We start from the raw sequence: 22,968 nt of genomic DNA on the forward strand, positions 1-22,968 counted from the left end.
AGACTTCTTTAAATTCTCTTTGAATTAAAAGGTGTGAATCACAAAGGAGAAAGACATTACTCTGGATGAATTAAGTCATTTCGGCTAATTATCTCTACAATTGTATGTACAGTACTGGTGCTGATACCGATTATGTGATATGCATGTGAGCTCCACACACCGAGTGCAGCGCTCACTTCACTTCCCATTTACTATAAGCGATAGAGGGTGATATGATACTTACCAATCCGCTTACATGGACACCATAATAATAATAGTCCTTATGCATGGCCCGGAAATAGTTCTGCTGCCGCCGCTACTTACTCTTCCCCGGAAGTTGTGCTTCTGTCATTTGTTCCGCGGGAAGTTTGAATTGTTTCTTTGCCAATTGCTGGCTGTGAGCGGCGCGGTGATGTCTGTGGAGTCCCTGAGCCTGCTGGAACGGATCTCTGCTAGGCTGGCGGGGACTCGGCCGGTAAGTAGCGCCGGTGTCAGTGATAGCGGGTCACTCATAGTTACCAGCAGCCTGATGGTCTATTATCATTCCAGGCTCCGTCAGCACAGAAGCCGCTTCCCGTGGACCGTGAGCTGCTGAGCCCTGACTATGAGGGGGAGCACGGAGCGCAGCTGCCGCCGTGTGTTCAGGAGCTAGTCCTGACCGACTCAGAGGAAGATGCGTTGCCGGGCGACGGCGCTGGTGGCTCAGGTATCAGCAGTCAGTGCGGCCGCTGCTGGCTTGTCACGGATATGTCTCTCTGAAAACTAATAAATTGTGTTTTGTTATTTTTCCCCAGATCACATCAGTGCACTGACAAATAAGCATTACAGCTTTACACAGAATACACCCAGGTAGCCTATCTATAAAAGTGTGTGCGTAAAATATATAATGTTTATAGACAGGCACTCCACAGCGGAAAAACAATATTACTTGCCTGGGTGCCCTCCCCCGGTAGACATCACAGGGCTTGCAAAGCTGAAAATCACCAACAGGTCATTGATAATTTATTCCAACGTTTCAATCTCCAGACTAGAAATTTTCCTCAGGTGAACGGTGTAGGAATTACAACGGTTTCTATATGTGCCTCCCACTTTTTAAGGGGCCAAAAGTAATTGAACAAACTAAACAATCCTAAATCTAACACTCACTTTTTAATACTTTGTTGCAAATCCTTTGCAGGCAATTACAGCCTGAAGTCTGGAATGCATAGACATCACCAGACGCTGGGTTTCATCCCTGGTGATGCTCTGCCAGGCCTCTACTGCAAATGTCTTCAGTTCCTGCTTGTTCTTAGGGCATTTTCCCTTCAGGTTTGTCTTCATCAAGTGAAATGCATGCTCAATCGGATTCAGGTCAGGGGATTGACTTGGCCATTGCATAACATTCCACTTTTTAGCCTTAAAAAAAAAACCTCTTTGTTTGCTTTTGCAGTATGCTTCGGGTCATTGTCCATCTGCACTGTGAAGCGCAGTCAAATGAGTTCTGGGTGTGTTTCTGCACCCCGAGCCCGACACCTCCAAGCCGGTGGTGCCGCCATTTTCCCCGCCCGGGTCCGACAGCAGATGCTGAGTGGCTGCAACTGAGGCGGGAGCAGAGTGTGGCTGACACTCTCTGTGTAGGCGAGGAGCGGGCAGCGCAGCGGCAGAGGGTGGACAGAGGGAGGAGATGCAAGCTCCATGGGAATTCTGGGAGTTGTAGTCAGGAGAAACCTCTGGCGATTGGATGAGAAGAAGCCGCCAGCGGTGATTGGGTTTTTTTTCGCAACGCAGGCAGCACACACAACGGGTCCTGCAGGACCCGCTGAGTTTTAAAAACCAGGTCCCCAACTTCCTAAAATGCGTAAAAATGCGCTATAGCGCGTATTTTGCGATCACTGCTGTCCCATCAATTATGATTTTATTTTTGCTAATTGTAAATATGTAATGTTTCTCTTTTTGTTCTGTGCTTACTGTAAACTCAGCATCTGGTGATGGTTGCACAGAATTCATATGCCTCTTGGACTCTAGGACGTGATAACGTCATAACACTGCAAGGCCGCGTGGTTGAGCAGTCCCGTTCCAGGAAGAGCTGCATCCATGTGGTGCCACAATATGGATATAAGGGCTGAATTCAATTAGCCTTGTTAATTTAACGAGTGTGAAAAAGGGTGGTAGCGTCGGGCTTTAATGCCAGGGGCTATTCAATTCCAGACCCTTTTTTACCCAAGACCCATTTTTTTGAATGCATAGAATGCGTGATAAGTTCACTGACCTAACAAGGTCTCTTCACCCGTTAACATGCTACTTAGGGATTTCTTTTTGGGTCTAATCAGTGAGTACTGCTCGTGAGTACTCGCAGTCTAAGGGGCATATTTATCACAATCCGCATCTCAGATGCGGATTGATTGTGATGTATTCAAATAACGCATTGCGATATTGGGCGAATCTATCACAAAGATGTATAAAAAAATTGCATGCAGGGACAGCGCTTGCGATAAAGCTGTGCCCTTGCGAATCCACTTCACACACTTTTCACTGTGTTTTTCGCAAAAAACCCAGTGACTGTGTCGGTGCATGCGCTACCGCTAACCCTCTCCCCCACCCTACACTTACCTGCCTGGTGATCGATGTTTCGGTGAGGTCCTCTCTCTGACTCCAGTCAGCTGGTCTCCGGGGGCTCCTGCACTGTGACCACCGTCAGCTGCTCTTTGCAGTAAGTTTTTTTTCGTTTTGTTTGATATATATATTTTATGCTTATGCACAGCTGATCACGGGGGCCGGCTTCGCTCTGCCTCGCAGAGCAGGAATCAGGGGAAAACCACAATAACTCCATCTGAAGGTACAATGTACAAAAAAAAAATACAATGTGTTTTTCAATGTATTTTAAGTAAATCTAAGCAGATCACGTTTCCCATTACAAGTATGGGAAATGCGTTCTGCTTACTAAAATTATGTAAATTGAAGGGATTGGGGTAGTTTTTCATGACTGTTACTCCAATTTCCCTTTTATACATTCACATGATAATATGCTGTGAAAACACCCATTTTTCAAATTATTTTTATTAAAAATATTAACAAATGCCCCTTAAGGAGTTGGGGTAAACTGTGAGATGAACTGGGAAAGATAAGGAGAGAGTACAGAGGAAATGAGTTGAGATTGTAACAGGTAATTCTTTGATATGGAGATTTTTTATTTTTTTTTGTCATCGGATGCTTGATTAATTTAAGATACTTTTCTTGTATTCTTTAGATCCACTGTGGTAGTATCTGATTCCAGCGATGAAGAGTTTGAAAAGTGTATGTGTGAGATTTTTTTTATTAACATTATATATTTTTATTTACATTATATAAAGTGGCTACTGCTTATGCACATAGGGCTATAGTCTTCCACTAAAATATTCATGTTTCCATTTCTTAATACAGATTTGACACAGCTAAAAACCCCTAAACCAGCAATAAACAAACGTTTGGATAAACAAAGCAACAGGTAGTGGATATGGGTATATTGATGATTATGCAGTCCTATTATTTTAGTTCCTTTTTTATGATTTGTGTAAAGGAGCATCGATGTTTATTCCTTATGTATGATACTATATTATGCAGGAAAACCCTGTTCCTCTATAATGTAAAACCGTGTTACCTCAATGTATGGGAGGTAATGTGGGCAATATTTATTTTTATTTTTTTTCTTCTTTCATTATGTCTGATCACTGGGCTGCTGTATTCGAAAGCTGGGTACATGCCCAATGATTGTGTACCGATCGATGCTGCCCACGATCCCAGCACCGACATATCTGCCCCCCCCGCAGCATTGTGCTGCATTGGATCGTCAGCCACATCGCCTGATCTTCCTACATGTGCAAAAGATCAGGCAATGCGGCTGACGACGTTGCACAAAATTGACTATTTGTTGTTCCGATGCGTCTGTATCGGCCAAATCATTATCGTGTAGTGTGTAGGGGCCTTTAGTCTTTGAATAGTTTTTCAAATTACCTTCCTAAATAAATAACCTTATAATTGTGATGTATTTTTATCTGCAGAACAACCTACCGCCATTATTATTATTATCATTTATTTATATGGCGCCACAAGTGTTCGGCAGCGCCTTACAAAGTACATAAACAAACTGTAGACAAGCGACTTACAGGACATGGATAATATATATTGCTGCATTAGCGACCATATCACCCAGATAAGCAACAGAGCATAAGCAACCAAGTGTTAGGTGCCCTAGTGGTGAGTAAGAAGTAAATGACACTAAAGTAAGGAGAAGCACAAGAGAGTAGATGGCTCTGCTTGTGAGAGCTTACATTCTAAAATGGTGGGGAAAGACAAACTGGTTTGACACGGATGGGGTAGATGGGGAGGAAGGAGCATGTAGCAGGGAGTTAGAATGATGGCTGGAAGGCTTTGATTAAGTAGTGGGTCTTGAGAGCCCGTTTGAAGGATTGCAAAGAGGTGGAGAGTCTGATGGGGAGTGAAAGAGTTCCAGAGGTTGGGAGCAGTGCGGGCAAAATCTTGGAGGCGGGAGTGGGAGGAAGTAATCAGCTGGCATGAAAGGCGGCGTGCATTAGTTGAACGAAGAGAGAGGAGCGTGAAGGGAGATGAGATCAGAGATGTATATGGGAGAAGATTGGGTGAGGGCTTTGTGAGCGAGCGTGAGAACCTTAAATTGGGTTCTAAAAAGGAAGGGGAGCCAGTAGAGGGCTTGTAGGAGAGGGGAGGCAGATGTAGAGCCTTTGGAGAGGAAGATAAGCCGTGTAGCAGCATTAAGGATAGACTGGAGAGGAGAGAGATAGGATTTGGGGAGGCCAGATAGGAGGAGGTTACAGTAGTCCAAACTGGAGATGACCAGTGAGTGTATGAGTGTTTTAGTAGCATCTTGGGTGAGTCAAGAGCGGAAACTGAGAAAGATCTGTCAGAGAGGTAGGACGACAGCCAGGAGAGGGCAGTTTCACTTAGACCAAGGGAGTGAAGGATATGCAGCAGGAGAGGGTGGTCCACAGTGTCAAGAGCAGCAGAGAGATCAAGGAGAATGAGAAGAGAGTAGTGGCCTTGGGATTTGGCAGCAAGGAGATCATTGCTGACTTCAGTGAGGGCAGTTTCAGTGGAGTGGAGAGAACGGAAGCCAGACTGAAAAGGGTCAAGGAGGGAGTGGGAGGAAAGAAAAGCGGTAAGGCGGTTGTAGACAATCCGCTCAAGGAGTTTGGAGGAAAAGGGGAGGAGAGAGATGGGTCGGTAGTTAGAAGGTTAGGATCAAGGGTAGATTTTCTTTGTTAAGAATGAGGGAGACAAGGGCATGCTTGAATGCAGAAGGAACAGTGCCTGATGAGAGGGAGAGGTTAATGAGGTGGGCAAGATTGGAGCAGAGAGAGAGCGGAGGGGGGGGGGGACCGGATGAGGGCCATGACTTCCTCTCCAGATACAGGGGAGAAGGATGTTAGAGTTGGTAAAGTTGATGGGGAGGGGTGATCTGGGAAAGGAGGAGGTGGAGAGCTGGGGGACTGGTTGGATATGATGTCCTGATGTATGGAATCAATTTTAGATGTAAAGTAGGTAGCAAAGTCAAGGGCAGTGAGCAAGGAGGGGAGACGAGGAGGGGGTGGGCGAAGGAGGGAGTTGAAAGTGGTGAAGAGACGCTGGGGATTAGAGGACTGAGAGGAGATGAGGTTCTTGAAGTATGACTGTTTAGAGAGGGGGAGCGCAGCACTATAGGATGAGAGCATAAATTTGAAATGGAGAAAATCTGCCTTAGAGCGTGATCTTCACTGTCTCTCAGCAGTTCGAGAACACTTTTGTAGGTATCTGGTGCATTTGGAATGCCAGGGTTAAGGAGTAGATCTGCGAGTGTGAGTAGTGATCGCCGGAGCAACAGAGTCCAGAGCAGAAGTAAGGGAGGCGTTGTATAGTGAAGTGGCTTGTTCAGGGCAGGAGAGAGAGGATAGGGGAGAGAAGTGAGTCAAGCAGGGAAGAAAAGGAAACTGTCGATAGCGTCAATGTTACGCTTGGTAATGGTGGCTTTTGGAGGTAGAGGGGAAGGAGAGAGGGACAGGGTAAAAGAGAAGGTGATGGTCAGAAAGTGGGAATGGGGAATTGAGGTGATCAGAAATATCACAACGGTGAGTGAAGACCAGATCAAGCACATGGCAACTCACATGGGAGGGTGAGGAGGTACATTGAGAGAGACCAAGTGAAAGATGTGAGGGAGAGGAGTTTGGAGGCAGAGGATTCTGTGGGGATATCAATTGGAATATTGAAGTCACCTAGGATAATAGAGGGAAGGTCTGAGGAGAGAAAGTGAGGGAGCCAGGAAGCAAAGTTGTCAAGGAACTTGGAGGGAGGGCCAGGGGGATGGTAAATGACAGCTGTTTGGAGGTGTACTGGGTGGAAGAGGCATATAGCATGGACTTCAAATGAAGAGAATGTAAGGGATGGTTCAGAGGGAAAGGGTTGGTATGAGCAACCAGGGGATAGAAGGACCCCAACACCACCACTATGGCGACCTCCAGGTCGTGGGGTGTGGGAAAAGGTGAGGCCCCAAGAGGAGAGAGCTGCAGGAGAAGTGGTGTCAGAGGGTAAAATCCAGGTTTCAGTAATGGCTAGGAGATTCAGGGAGTTGGAGATGAAAAGGTCATGGGTTGGGACGAGTTTATTACAGACTGACCTGGCATTCCAGAGGGCACAGGATAGAGGGACAGAGTTTGTTGTAGAGATTTGAATGAGATTATCAGGGTTGCTGTAGCGTGGGGGTGAGATTAATTTGGGTAACCGAGCTGAATAGAGTGTAGCGATGGTGCGGACTCCAGTGCTAGAAGGGGAGACAGTAGAAGGTGGGCAGAAAGGGAAATTAATGATGTGGGGTGAAGTGACCTGGAGAGGGGAGTGGGAGGAGGGATTAGCAGTGAGGTTGTATGATCCCTTTGGAGTATAAGAGAATGAAAGTGGAGTAATGGGAGAAGATGAGGAGGAAGGTAAACAGAGGAGATAAGGGGAAGAGGAAGTGGTGGAGACCAGGGGGAAAGGATAAAGGTGGAAGCAAGGGGCAAAACAAAAGATTAGTTAGACACTGAGTGAAGGTGGGAGTTGAAGAAAACATGGTAATAGTAAGGATGATGTAAATGGGGGAAGAAAAAGTTAAAAGTAGGTATGAAGACAGAATGTAGGAGAGAGCAGATTTCCAGAAATGCAAGTAAGTTACAGTGTGGGAAAAGTTTATTATTGAGTATAATAAAAGTGGAAATTTGGTTGGAGCAGAAGTTAAATAATAAAATAGACAGTGGTAGGAGCTAGATGATATAATACTTAGAAAAAGAGCTAACACAAAAGTACATTATTATAGAGGCATACTTATGTGTTAATGTCAGTTTACATTAGGATTATATGTAAAGCACAGAGCCAGCACAAATAGTAGCAAGGGAAGCACCAGGTTTTTGTAGCTACCAAACAGGGGAGTTCAGTAATGAAAGTCCTGGTTATATAGTCCACAGGATCTTGTAGTATGGAGAATGTGAACTCACAATTGATCATCCGACTTTGTCCAGTTAATGGTTAGGTTATTGTTTGTTTGTAGATAAGTGGGTTTCCATTTGTTTCACTTCTGTTTAACGCTGATAGAACGCCAATAATCGATTAAAAAAGTAATTGGCACTTTTAAAATAGGGCACTCCAGCCAAGGCTAGTCCAGCCTTCTAATGAACCTTACATAGAGCTAGCATGTGAAACCACTAATTTCTAGCTACCCCCAAAACACTCCCACTATTATTGCAAGCAATAAATTACCTTAAACAAACAGCACATACCATTAAGCTAACATCTGGGTCTTTATATACCTAGAAGCTAACAAAACAAAAACACAAAACTATATTCTAAACCATCAGCTATAGATAGTATGCAGTTATAAACTACTTAAGTTAACATTACTTCTAAATTATTTGTTCAGAGCAGTAGTCCTTTACCTACTACAGCTGGGGCTGGGACATAGAAATACAATGCAGCAAGAATATGCTGGGAGCAGTAGTCCTTTATCTGCAGGTGAGAGGAGACAAGGATGCGTCAATTCACAAGCAATAGCAGCGAAGATATAATTAATAACGCTGATATAACGCCAATAATCTATTTAAAAAGTAATTGGCCCTTTTAAAATAGGGCACTTCTAAGATGGGGCACGCCAGCCAAGGCTAATCCAGCCTTCTAAATTATTTAACGTTATGGACATTACTTATGCATGTTGTTGTGTAGGGTGTTGGATTGTTGTTGTACAGGTGGTGGTTAGCTGTGTTTGTGATGGTGGGTGTATTGTTGTGGTGGTTTTTGTTTTGTTTTACTCTTGTTTTCGCTGCATTGTGAATGCAGGCAGAATGTTTGTTATAGAGATCATTGATCTCTATGGAATATGCATCTTCCATAATTTGTACTTTAGGTGAGCATGAAGGAGGCATGTACCAAGTGGATACATGATGACTTGCATTGTACTTATTTCCACAATGTGGTGAACATGGTTAAGTACAGAACTTAAGTACTCTACTTAGGGCCAAATTAAGTTAGCTGTGATAACCCAATTACGCGTGTAAATGTGATTTTATTTATTTTACGGGCGCAGCAACTTAAGTTATTCAATTAGCGCACAAGTTGACGTGTGATTCTTCATGGGTATAAGTGCAACCTTTTTTTTTCACGACCCCCCTCCCCCCCTGAGCAAGAGAAAAGTTTGGGAAAATCCCTATTTTAAGGTACAAATATGGGGACTTGGTTCAGAACCAGTGGGACACCATGTTTGATTAGGCACTTAGAAGTTTTTAATTAGTTTAATTTGGCCAATAACACTGCACAACAATAAAAATGTTTCCGATGTGAAAATAGTTACTTCTAATTGATTTCAGCATGCAAAGAATGAATTTGACATTTAAAACTGTTAGCTCTGAGTTCCGAGATACAGCCCATTTATGACGATGTAGGGGTATTCCTAGTGAAGTGGGCAGAATGGAGAGAATCTTACCAGCAATCTGCATTCTGCGCAGAGGGGGTGGGGCCTAACGACCCAATTAAATGAATGTTATTTGTCCCCTCCCTTATTCAAATATATGCGCTTCACGGGATTACCCACACAAGATAACTGTGGTGCACTGAGTGACAAGCATAGTGAGCCATTCCACCAAGACATTTCAGCAATGGAACAAAGATATCAGGGTAGGTGAATCACTACTGTTGGACAGTGCCTGGTTTCCTCCAAACATAACTCCTGGCATTCATGCCAAAGAGTTCAATCTTTGTCTCATCAGAATAGAGAATTTTGTTTCTCCTGGTCTGAGAGTCCTTCAGGTACATTTTGGCAAACTCCAGGCGGGCTGTTATGTGCTTTTTACTAAGTAGTGGCTTCTGTCTGGCCACTCTACCATACAGGCCTGATTGGTGGATTGCTGCAGAGATAGTTGTCCTTCTGGAAGGTTCTCCTCTCTCCACAGAGGAATGCTGTAGCTCTGACAGAGTGACCATCAGGTTCTTGGTCACCTCCCTGACGAGGGCCCTTCTCCCTCGATCGCTCAGTTTAGACGGCTGGCCAACTCTAGGAAGAGACCTGGTGGTTCCGAACTTCCATTTACGGATGATGGAGGCCACTGTGGTCATTGGGACCTTCAAAGCAGCAGATATTTTTCGGTAGCCTTCCCCAGATTTGTGCCTCAAGACAATCCTGTCTCGGAGGTCTACAGCCAATTCCTTGGACTTCATGTTAGTGCTCTGACATGCACTGTCAAGTGTGGAACATTTATATAGACAGGTGTATTCCTTTCAAAATCATGTCCAATCTACTGAATTTACCACAGGTGTACTCCAATTAAGCTTTAGGAACATCTCAATGGTGATCAGTGGAAACAGGATGCACCTGAGCTCAATTTTGAGCTTCATGGCAAAGGCTGTGAATACTTATGTACATGTGAAATATATATATGTGTGTGTGTGTGTGTGTGTGTGTATATGTATGTATATATATATATATATATATATATATATATATATATATATATATATATATTTTTTTTTAATAAATTTGCAAAAATCTCAAATCTTTACACGTTGTCATTATGGGGTATTGTGTGTAGAATTTTGAGGACAAAAATTTATTTATTCCATTTTGGAATAAGGCTGTAACATACCAAAATGGAAAAAGTGGAGCGCTGTGAATACTTTCCGGATGCACTGTATTTATATACAAGCTTTTTGTTTTTGCCCTTCCATATTGGTGACTGGTGTTACTGCTATGATCCTTGCTTTTTTTTTTTTTTTTTTTTTTTTTTTACATTTTATTTTGAGGGTCCAAGCATTGTTTTATCTACTGATACATATTTCACTGTCTGGTTTCAGCTTGAGGGGATTCATTGATTCAGATGATGACGACTTTGTTTCAGAATTATGTAAAAGTGGAAAAGGTGCCAAAAGTAAAAATAGTAAGTGAGCTTTAATTAGTACTTTGTTCTGAATGCAGTCTAGGTCTAATTGGGTTCAATCCCTTGATACTATAATTCATATGTTAATTCCAGATATCAAGTTTTCTGATACAGGTTCTGCAAGTCCGCAGAAAGACCCTGCCATGGTGCAGTGGGATTCCCCTGTATTTGTAAGTGACAGTGATGATGATTCTATAGTTCTAAAAAGTACATGGCGTGAAAGACAGAAAACACGTCGAAATCTGAAGGATAATGGACAGAAGCCGAAGTCTAGGAGTAAAAATGACAAAGAAAATACTCATGAGTCGCTAAGCGACAAATGCTTAGCTGGACAGGAGATTGTGGAGAGGCCACCCGCCTATAACCAAAAGTTATGTACTCCCGGCAGCTCTGATGATGAGTTTCAGTCCGTTATGGATCGCATTAAAAACCGGACGAAGCTTCAAACGCCAGGTTCCACAGCAAGTAAAATCAGACCAAAGACTGCTGCAACAGGTGAGCTTTATTAACATCTTACTTATATAGGTCACGTTCGCTCCTCTTGTGATACAATTTTAAGTGGGGTGGGGGGGAGAAAAAAAGTGTATGTATGTGTATATATATATATGTATGTATGTATGTATGTATGTATGTATATATATATATATATATATATATATATATAATTTTTTTTTTTTTTTTTTTAATTTTTACTCTGGTGTGGCACTCCTCGCTCATAAGCGTGGAGTGCCACACCATAGTGAATATATATATATATATATATCTCTCTCTCCCTGTAAACTGCAGCTGGCTTCCTATGTTTATTGCGTGCTTAATGCACTCTGCAAAAGTAAAGCGGAAAACATTCTATTATTTAGGTTTATTTCCTTGCGCCTCATAGAAGATAAAGCACCACATGCTTTGCCTGAGGTCCTCATTGCAGCCCCTTCCAGCTGTAGCTGAGACTGCAAAATTTGCTTGGATTACTTTTGCAGATGTCAAATATAGTTTAAAAATTATATTTTGCAGGTTGCTAGATATTGGTTTAAACAAGAACCTGTGCTCTAAAAAAAAAACAAAAAAAAAAAACTGTACATTTGAGATTATACAACAAAGGACCATTAAAACATCATTACATATAATTTGTCCTATAGAGAACAATAATGAAATTTGTTAGTAAAAGTGGGTGTTGGGATAAACGGTAATTAAGTCTGTACGTGTAGGACACAGTCTTAGCATAATTATTCTGAAACTAAATGTAATTTTTAGTTATGAAATGTGGGGATCACAAATCCAGCAGATATGTATACAATCCAAGTTAAATAAGTGTCAGCCAACAAATGCGGAAATGGATAAACGATTAGCAAATAGTGCAGGGGTTCCCAAAATTTTCTGAATCATAGCGCCCTAGAGTATCAGCATTTTTTCCAAGGCACCCCTTGGCCAAAAGTTGAGAAATTCAGCAAAAATTAAATGTAGTAAATTGCGCTTATGTCACCCTTAGGTTCAATTATGTGGTGGTTGACAGGGCTGCACTTCTTTTGTCCACCTATTTTTTGATAGGCAAAACAAGTGCTAATGATTGCCAATCACACTGACTAAAAAAATGAGTTATGGTAAGAACTTACCTTTGTTAACCCTTTCTTCGAAGTCCATAGGGTCCACAAGGAGACCTTGGGGTGTAGGTTGGATCTGAATCCCGGGCACAACGCAGTTAAAGCTTTTGCTCCCAGCATGCAATGGTCCATCCTTCCTATACCCCGCCCACTGAACCAGAGGCACCTTTGTTGGTAAGTAGCCAAAGGCCGGATGAGGATAAGAGAGAAGGAAGACTGGTACACACAAGAATCACTCAGAGAAGGAGACTGGAAACCGGTGACCAGAAATATAGCCCATATGAAGCCAGGTGCGACAGGGCGGGTGTCCTGTGGACCCTATGGACTTTGAAGAAATAGTTAACAAAGGTAAGTTATTACATAACTCCTTTTCTTCAGGGTCCATAGGCTCCACAGGGAGACCTTGGGGATGTCCCAATGCAGTCCTTTGAAGGGTGGGGACGCTCCTGCGCTGAGAGGAGAATCAGGCACCCAACAGAAGCATTCTAAGAGGCAAAGGTATCAAATGCATAGAACCTTAGAAAGGTCTGAATGGAAGACCACGTTGCCGCCTTACAAAGCTGAGCAGCCGAGGAGCCACAGTGAGCCGTCCACTAGGGGCCCACAGACCGAGTAGAATGAGCAGTAATAGAATCCGGAACAGGCAGGCCTGCCTGCCTGTGTGTAAGCCTCTGAGATAGTCATACGAAGCCATCTGGCCAATGTTTGTTTATTGACTGGCCATCCCTTCTTGTGAAATCCATAGATCACAAACAAGGAGTCCGATTTCCGAAGAGTACTGGTCCGGCCCACGTAAATCCTGAGAGCACGGACCACATCCAATGAGTCCTCACCAGCCAAAATGTCTGGCGACTGAAAGGCCAGAACTATAATTTCCTGATTTATAGAGATGAGCGGGTTCGGATTTTCCCGCCAAATTTGAGGGACTTTTGTCCATGAAAGATGACATTTTGCCTCTTCCTGAGACTGATTTTTCTCGGGAAAAATCCGAACTTGGCGGGAAAATTCGAACTAATCCGAACCCGCTCATCTCTACTTATTTTATATGGAAATTAGAAACCACCTTAGGAAGAAACTCATGGCGAGTACGAAGCACAGCCCTGTCCTGGTGAAATATCGGAAAGGGATGACTACAGGAGAGTGCCCCCAATTCTGACACCCTCCTAGCAGATGCAATAGCCAGCAGAAAGAGTCTTCGCTTTGAACCACTTGATTTCTATAGAATCCAGGGGTTCAAATGGAGGGCACGAAGAACTACTGACAAATCCCACGGAGCCACTGGAGGGACAAAGGGAGGTTGAATCCGGAGGACACCCTGTAGGAAGGTGTGGACATCCAGTAGTGGTGCAAGTCTACGCTGGAACCAAATGGATAGAGCAGAGACCTGCACTTTCAGTGAAGCAAGGTGAAGTCCAAGGTCCAATCCGGTTTGAAAGAAGACCAGGACTCTGGAAATCCTAAATACATGAGGATTGTAGCTTTTGGTACAACACCGTTGGAAATATGTATGCCCCACACTGTGGTAGATCTGAGCAGAGGCTGGCTTACACGCTCTGAGCATAGTGCTGACTACAGAGCTAGCGAATCCTTTTTGACCTCAGGAGGGATGTCTCAATAGCCACGCCGTCAAAGACTGGCGACCCATGTCCGGGTAAAGGCAAGGACCTTGAGACAACAGGAACGGAGAGTCGATGGAGAGACTCCGAAGATCTGAGTACTAATAACCTCTGGGCCAAGCTGGAGTCCATTAAACAAAACCAAAACAAAAGAGAGAGTATTTTGTTCTGGTGCACATACGTTTAGTTCACATAGAGCATTTCATTATGCTGTTAAAATATTCAATCTTTATTAAATTAATAAAATTGATACCATATAGGGTTACCAATGAGGCGAAATATTTAAAATACAATTGATAGTATAGAGTAAAGGTGCCCACACACATAGCAACATTTTAAACGATTTGGCCGATGACGACGAATCGGGTAAAAAAAACTACAAATCGTGAGTTTATACTCACGAGCATGATGCCGATGCGCGTCCCCGCTCGTCGTACATCGCATCTTCTGATCTGCCGTGCTGTAGGGCAGATTAGCCAATCTGGGATACAATGCATTGGCTGCAAGATAGATCTTTAGTCAGATTGGACATTTTTAACTCCAAATCGTGATCACGACGGCAAGGGAGCTCCCGTGAAAGTTCATGAGGAAATTGGCCATAAAATCGTATCGAGAGGACATCTCGATACGATGTGTGTGGGCACCATAAGGTGTGCAAAAGAATAAATAAATGTGTTTTAAAACATATCTTTGTAACTGCTGATTAAATATATATATTTTCCTTCTGGATGGCTTGCAATATGTTTTGAATTAATTACTATTGATCTCACAACATCGTCAATTCATGTGAGTATATTAGTATTAGTTTAATACCTTAGATCCAAAACTACTCCAATACTATCAGCTCTTTAGCAGTTACTGCTATAATATAGCAGAGATCACCATATATCAGATCATGATTAATATTCTGAGAATTAATGCTCATAGCACTATGTGTCTCTGTTGTTCCGCAGTCAAATAATGTTGTTAATAATCTCTCACAATGCTATAGCCTGTATTGTTAGTATGGAGCATGCTTCACAGTCACAGAGTTCGTTACATTCATAATATATTATGTATCTTTGCTTTGTAGCACATTTGCACACCTTACTCTATACTATCAATTGTATTTTAAATATTTCGCCTCATTGGTAACCCTATATGGTATCAATTTTAATAATAATTTAATAAAGATTGAATATTTTAACAGCATAATGAAATGCTCTATGTGAACTAATTGTATGTGCTCCAGAACAAAATACTCTTTTCTATTGGTTTTGTTTAATGGACATATATAATCTAGAGTATATGGTAGCACCTCAGTGATGGAATTTTGTGGTATTTTAACCCTTTACCTTTACCAACTGAGTTATTGTTTCACATATATATAAATAAGACCTAATATCGAATAACTATATATATGAATAACTAGTGCGGGATCACATTCAATTCTCATTGCCAAGCTGGAGTCATCAGCAGGACAGTGCCTCCATCTTGTTGGAACTTCCGAAGAACTTGAGGGAGAAGGGGGACTGGAGGGAACAGGTGCACAATCTGGAAGGTCCACTTCACTGGTGCGTCTACCAAGGTTGCCTCGGCATCTCCTGTTCTAGACCCGTACACCAGCAGTTTGTGATTGTGTCGGGAGGCCATGAGGTCCATCTCTGAGAGGCCCCATCTGTGCACTAGGAGTTGAAACACCTCTTGGAGAAGTGACCATTCCCTGGGATGCACGCCATGACTGCTGAGGAAGTCTGCTTCCCAATTGAGAACTCCCTGAAGGAACACTGCAGAGATGTCCGGGAGGTGACCCTCAGCCATGTCAATGCATGACACTTCTGTCATTGCAGGCCGACTTCGAGTGCCTCCTTGATGGTCAATGTAAGCCACTTTTATTGCAACGTTGGACTCAACCTGTACAGGTTTTCTGTGAAGTATGTGCTGGGCCAGGTTGAGGGCCCTGTAGGCAGCTCGAAGTTCCAATATGTTGATTGGCAGGGTTGATTCGACCGATGTCCAACGGTCCTAAAAGGAGTGCGGACCGGTCACTGCGGCCCCGCCCCAAAGACTGGTGTCCGTTGTTAGGATTACCCAGTCCAGGATCCAAAAGGGGTGACTATTGGTTAGATGAGATGTCTGTAGTTACCAAGATAGAGACAGATGCACCTCTGGAGAGAGCACTCTCGTCTGAGCTATGATCCTATTGGGTAACCCATTCCACCTGAAGAGGATCAGCCTTTGCAAAGGCCTGGAATGGAACTGAGCATATTCCACCATGTTGAAGGTGGACACCATGGATCCCAGAACCTGTATTGCTGAGTGGATATGTGCACTCGTAGTCGAAGTGTGGAGATCTTGTCTGATGTCAGAAAGATTCTCTGACCCTGAGAATCCAGCAGGGCTCCCCGATGAATCATTCTCTGTGAGGGATTCAGGGAGGACTTTTTTCAGTTGATTAACCATCCGTGCTTGTGCAAGAAAGCAATGGTTAACTGCATTGCGGCCCACGGTGGAAGTGTTGCTGTATAGCAAACTGGAGATATCGCTGATGTGAGGGTGCTATAGGTACCTGTAGGTACGCGTCCTGAATATCCAGAGATACCATGAAGTCCCCAAGCTCCATAGCTAGGATGATGGAGCGTAGGGTTTCCATTCTGAGTATCTTGAGGAATTTGTTAAATGATTTGAGGTTGAGAATAGGCCGATGAGACCCATTCCACTTCTGAACTAGAAAGCGAGTCGAATAATGGGGGCGTGGCCATGGAGAGCATGTGGTAGCACACACTTTGGTGCACTCTCTGGACCAACTTATCCTTGTGCTAATATCCTGTGACACCCCCGGGATTTCACCTAGGTGCCTGGCTGGCGGAAGGTCTGTGGCTGCGATGTGCAGCTCGGCGGCGGTAGCGGCCATTTAATTACCCGGCATTGGTCGTGTGAGGAAGACTGGGCCCGCTCACGTGTCCCGCCGGTGCCATCTTTCCTGTGGATGCAGAGTCCCGGCGGTGGCTTGTATATTCCTGCAGGCACTCCTTCCTGGCGGCTGTTGGCAGGGCAGAAGCATATCCAGTGGTTTCCCTGAAGTTGCTCAAGGTGAGAGCAGTTCTCTCTGACAGTTTTGGAGCTCATGTTAATAGGGCAGTGACATCACACCCACACTGAAGTATACAGGCGGGTCCAGCCTCTAGATATATATATATATATTATATATATATATATATATATATATATATATATATATATATATATATATATATATATATATATAAATCTCTATATATCTATGTGTGTGTGTATATATAATATACTACTCTTTATCTCGCAATATAAGACCTCTATGCCTAAGGTCCTTGAAATTATTGATCTATTTGGGAAATACTCAGGATTGTTAATTAATCGTTAATTAATTGGGATAAATCCTGTATCCTCCCATTTAGGGGCTCTCGCCCAATGATCCCAGTATAAATCTTCCCCCTACAATGGGTAGATTCGTTTAAATATCTGGGAATTTGGATCTCCAATACACCTCAAAAGTATATAGCACTTAACGTACAGCCACAGATTGAGTATCTCAAGTCCCGTGTCCCAGTATGGAGTAAATTGCCACTAACTTTAACGGGCAGAGTAAATTTAGTTAAAATGGTTTTCCAACCCAAAATCCTCTACAGTTTGAATCATTCCCCGGTTTATATCCCTCAGAAATTTTTCAAGCAAATTGATGGTCTGTTTGTCCTCACTACTCTGGGTTAACAAAAGTTAGGATTAAATTGGACACTTTAACCAGACCTCGTGATTGTGGTGGTCTGGCACTACCCCTTTTCAAATGATATTGCTATGCTGCACAATTATCACCTATATGGGATTGGATAAATAATAAAACGGCAGTCTCCCTACGTACTGGCTGAGTCCAAGACAGGTCTATCGCCATTGCGTCTACTCTTTAGTGATAATATACACATAGTTAGTATGCCCTTAATTAAGCAGGCCATTAATATTTGGAGACTTGCCTTGCGCATTCTGCAGGCAGAAGGCATAGATCCAGATACTCCTCTAGCACATGCCAATAATCTTAAGGAGCTCTCTGCCCTTCAGGTCGGAGAAGCATGGGGTCAGTGGGATATAGTGTCCCTGGGACAGTTATTTCAGACGGGAGTTCTAAAATCCTTTCATCAACTGCAACTTAAGTTTGATGTCCCCAATCATTTTTTCTTTCGGTATCTTCAGTTTAGACATGCTCTTAATGCCCAATTCTCTAGTGCGCCTTTGACCTTACAGGAATCTCCTATTAAAACTCTATTACAATCTGTTAGTTCTAGTCGCTTGGTATCTGTGATTTATACCAATTTATTGAACAAGCATCATAAGTCTGATTTAATATCTATAAAACAACAATGGGAAAATGACGTTGGGGTATTGGAGGAGGATGACTGGAGTGTAGCTCTTGCTAGTCCACGCCTGGCCACTATGTCTGTAAGATCTCAGCAGATACAGTATTTCATATTACATAGAATGGCACCCGTCCGATCACTGAGAATAGGTGGCAGGACAGATTCAAAGTGTCCTAAATGCAATTAGTCTGAGGCTAATTTTTGGCATCTGTTATGGTTATGTCCTATAGTATATTGCTTTTGGCAAGGCATACTCAGGGTGATTGTTTCTATGGGCATATATCAGGATATTCTTACTGCTGCGGCATGTATTTTGGCCGTAATAAATGCAGACACAATTGACAAACCTGCTATAAGTTTTACTAATAATCTTTGTGCGCTTGCCAAAGTATGTATTGCAAGGGATTGGATGGCAAATGCTGGGCCAGATCTGGAAACTTGGATATCTCTAGTTGGAGCGGTTGCAGCACATGAAAAATGTCTATACTTCTAGAGATATCTCAGAAGTATTACACTGTATGGGACAGATGGCTAGACTCCCCATATAACCGTTCGGGGGCTGTATTAATGAGTAATCCCTTAGAATAAGATTATAGTATTACATGTGGGATGCGGTAATAGATGTCATTATTATGGTTTTATATACCAGATGAATATATATTTTTTTATGTGGTGTATTTACAGAGAAAAGATTGTATTGTATGGTACAATGATATTTAAATAGCAAGAAGTGAAGCCACACGTGTATGTATTTTTGTTTCTTTTCTTATTTTTATTGTTTTTATTTCATTAATGTAATGTTTACATTGTTTTATTGGTCATAAATGTACATTTTATTGTATACTCAATACAAAATGTAATAAACTATTGGATTTTAAAAAAAAAAGTTGAATAATAACCAGTCCCTCACAGATTGTGGGGCCGGCACAAATTCCTCTGCTTGCAGCAAGGAATGTATTGCAAGGCCTTGTTCAGTTCTGAAGGAGGGTCTGTGTAGAAAAACTGGTGGGGAGGCTGTCTGAGAAATGAGAGGGCGCACCCGTGAGAGACTACTTCTCTTACCCAAGCATCCGTGGTGGTTTGACACCAGCACTGGGTGAACTGAAGACGTCTGCCTCCCACCCTGGGATATCCCAGAGGGAAGCCCGTCCAGTCAGGCTGAGGGTTTATCCTCATGTTTTGAAGCAGGACATCTGGTGTTCCAGGGCTGCTTGGTCCTGGGTTTGGTGGCCCTAGTGGAAGCCGACTGCATAGGGATAGGACTAACCTTTAGGCTTTCCCTAAGGACGAAAGGACTTAAATAATGTAGTCCGAGGCCTAATAGAAGTAGTTGCTGAAGGTAGAAATGTAGTTTCTGATCCTGCCAATGTGGTTACAAACTTGTCAGGGTGTGATCCAAACAAGATCTCCCCATTGCAGGGTAACCCTTCTAGGCCTTTCTTGGAATCCGCATCTGCCTTCCATGAGCATAGCCACAGGGTACGGTGGGCAGACACAGCCGCGGCCGAGACTCTGGAGGTTAGGAGACTGGCATCCACTGTCTTTTCTCCAATATAGGAAGCTGCATCTCGAATGTAAGAAACAAGACATCTGATCCCCAGAAGCATCTGAGGGAAAAAAAGTCTTCAAGTGCGTCAGCCCAGCTCTCTATAGCTTCTGACAAACTCCAAGCATTGATTAGGCAAGAATGGGTGGCCATCAGTCAGTATGTGGCCCACAATTTGACAGCATGCCAGGGCGAATTGCAGAGGTCTTGAAAAAGGAGGGCCAACATTGCAAATATTGACTCTGCATAAACTTAATGTAATTGTCTGGCTGAATATTAACCCCTGGTACGCTGGCTTCCTGCGCCGATACTTTCCCTGGTGGTCTAGTGGAAGCGCTGGGTATGGGGGGCCTGGATATACCTCAGGGGACAGACCGGAGGCAATGACTGCCTTACCTTGTCCCTGTACGTCTGTCCGCAGTCTGGGATGTCCATGGGGCATGGCTAGCACAGACCCCGGGGTCCCGGCGAGATCTCCAGATCTGTGCTGGCGGGGTGAAGGAGTGGCAGCACAGACGTCCAATGGACAGTCTGTTTCTTTGCGCTATGAAGATAGCTAAAAAAAGCTATCAAATCACAACCTAAAATAGCTTTAGGGGTTGCTAAGCAGCCCCTCTGCGTTAAGTGACCCGGCCGGGCACCAACAGGTGCTTCTGGCTTTGGGTGCGAGGTATAGGAAGGACCAGTGCATCCTGGGAGCAAAAACTTTAACTGCGTGGTGCCCGGGATCCAGATCCAACCTACACCCCAAGGCCTCCTTGTGGAGCCTCTTCACCCTGAAGAATAATAATTTTATTTTGTACTGTGCCACCAACTCAAGGTACCCCTGTAAGTGCCCTGAGGCACCCCAGGGTGCCACGGCACACAGTTTGGGAACCACTGAAATAGTGAGATCTGTTAAACTATAATGGCGCTTGGAGTATAAAGTATCCAATCGGGGTGCAAGGTAATATAGATAGATATGAATATACCGTCCCAGCCTTTAGCAGAGTTCGTATTCTCCAGGATCTCTCAAAGCAATAAGAACTTAGAACTGTGGCTACAGTAATCATGGTAATGACCATGCTTGTAATGTTTAGTTTCACTACAAACGTACAAGACTGTAAATTACATAGACTGATTTAATTAGGCATCTATTATGTGCAAATCTATCAAAATGGCCTTCCTTGGAGGTGGCATAAAGCAATACTTTCAATGAAATGTTTGTTCACCATATATGGTAAAACGTCTGTGCTCAATATAACTAGCACTATGTGCAGTTCTATTGAAATTGTCGTTTTGGAGAATCTACAGACTTTTAAAACGTCAGTGTGACTTGCTGGACTTTTTCAATTCCTAAATGATCCTGGTTGTGTTGTATAGCTGTAAAAATAGATGGTCACAGATATTTTGGGGCAGATACAACCAAGCTCTATGAGGAGCAAGCAAAAATAGGCAATGCTCTATTCCAGTAACATCCCGCGAAGATCTTTCAGGACCTCTTGCTGAATTCAATTGGCCCTTTTGTGTCTTTCACAAGTCTACATATAGTTGTGATATATTTTAGATTTTTTTGTGCAGTTCTGTATTTCATTCACAATTGGTTGCCATACATGCTTGTTGTGAAAGTGTGTGCATTCTCGGAAATTTCAACACTGTGAACTTTGCTTGCTTTTCTCCTTTTTAGGATGGTATAGAATTAATCCCTTCCTCTTCCCCCAACTAGAGAACGGAAAGTCCTCTTATTTCTGGCGAAGGCCTCACAGCTGGTTTTTTACAACATGCATTCCGTCAGATCAGGTCAAGTAACTCCAGAAAGTGTTGCACTCTATGCTCCAGGCTGGAGTTATAGTGCCTGTTCCGTTACCCCAGAGGGGCATGGGATACTTTTCCAATCTCTTTCTGTTGCAGAAACCCAATGGGTCTTACCGGCCAAACCTCAAATCCCTCAACAAGTCCTTGAGGGTCCCTCGTTTCAGGATGGAGACCCTGCGTTCCATTATTCTGCCAATGGAACCTGGGGATTTCATGGTGTCGTTGGATATTCAGGACTCCTACCTGCATGTCCCTATTATCTTGGCACACCAGCAATTCCTCAGGTTTGCAGTGCTCGACCAACTTTTCCAGTTCCAGGCACTGCCCTTTGGTCTGGCCACAGCGCCTCGAGTATTTACCAAAGTCATGGCAGGGGGTCCGCTTGTTGCCTTATCTGGACGACCACCTGTTAGCAAGATTTCCAGAGATCCTCCAGCGCCATCTGCAACGAACAATATCTGTGTTGCAGAATCACGGCTGATTGATAAACTGGAAGAAGTCCACCCTGGTTCCCTCACAGAGGATGCTCCTTCTCTGAGCCCTGTTGGACTCTCAACAACAGAGTATCTTTGTGATGGAGGAAAAGATCTCTGCATTACAGGCAAAGGTACGCAATTGCCTTCAGAGCCGCCGAGTGTTTGTTCACTCAGCGATGAGGTTACTGGGCTCCATGGTGTCAATGTTTGACACTGGAATATGCCCAGTTTCACTCCAGACCTCTGCAGAAATTGATCCTCTCCAGATGGAATGGGTTGCCCCATCGGATAAAGACACAGACCATGGTGCTTTCTCCGGAGGTACGTCTGTCTCTGGCCTGGTGGCTAGTCGACTCATCTGAACAAGGGACACCCCTTTTGGGTAGCGAACTGTGTCCTTCTGACAACGGAAGCCAGCCTCCTAGGCTGGGGAGCAGTGACAGGTCCACACTTGGTCCAGGGCAGGTGGACACCAGCAGAATCTGCGCTTCCAATAAATATCATGAAACTTCGGGCAGTATTCAGGGCTCTTCAGCAAGCAAGACATGTTCTCCACGGAAAACCCGTGCAGGTACAGTCGGGCAACGCCACCACGGTGGCTTACATAAACCACCAAGGAGGAATGGTAAGTCAGACGGCTGACAGAGGTGTCCTGCATTCTGGCTTGGGCGGAGGACAATCTCCCTGCTATCTCTGCAGTGTTCATACCGGGAGTCCTCAACTGGGAAGCAGACTTTCTCAGCTGTTAAGATGTGCATCCAGGGGAATGGTCTCTTCACCAGGAGGGGTTTCAACTACTGGTGAACAAGTGGGGTCCTCTGGAGATAGACCTCATGGCCTCCCGACACAACAACAAGCTTCCTGTGTACAGGTCAAGAACAAGAGACGCGGAGGCTCTTCTGGTAGACGCTCTGTCGGTCCGGTGGACCTTCAGGTTTGCGTACCTCTTCCCTCCATTCTCCCTTCTTCCTCGAGTAATTGGAAAATTCAAGCAAGAAGGAAGCACGCTTCTGTTGCTAGCTCCAGCGTGGCCTAGACGTGACTGGTACTCAGATCTTCGGAGTCTCTCCATAGACACTTCGATGCTGTTGCCTCAACGTCCAGACCGGTTTGTCTCAGGGTCCTTGCCTTTACCCGGACCTGAGTCATCTGCTTTGACGGCGTGGCTGTTGAGACA

At 43.8% G+C, this 22,968-nt stretch overlaps 1 protein-coding gene across 1 annotated transcript in view; it reads left to right on the forward strand.

Moving 5' to 3' along the window:
• The first annotated feature begins 317 nt into the window (after positions 1-317).
• Positions 318-22,968, forward strand: part of GCNA (germ cell nuclear acidic peptidase) — an 82,400-nt gene continuing 59,749 nt past the window's right edge. Inside the window, exons 1-7 of the mRNA XM_088445485.1 lie at positions 318-454; positions 529-685; positions 774-828; positions 3,206-3,252; positions 3,379-3,442; positions 10,315-10,397; positions 10,491-10,892. Coding sequence (XP_088301611.1) covers positions 392-454; positions 529-685; positions 774-828; positions 3,206-3,252; positions 3,379-3,442; positions 10,315-10,397; positions 10,491-10,892 — 871 coding nt within the window. The 5' untranslated portion in view covers positions 318-391. The remainder of the gene's footprint in view (positions 455-528; positions 686-773; positions 829-3,205; positions 3,253-3,378; positions 3,443-10,314; positions 10,398-10,490; positions 10,893-22,968) is intronic.

The sequence above is a fragment of the Taudactylus pleione genome, unplaced genomic scaffold (assembly GCF_031769625.1).
Source record: "Taudactylus pleione unplaced genomic scaffold, aTauple2 ptg000381l, whole genome shotgun sequence".
Classification (NCBI taxonomy): Eukaryota; Metazoa; Chordata; class Amphibia; order Anura; family Myobatrachidae; genus Taudactylus; species Taudactylus pleione.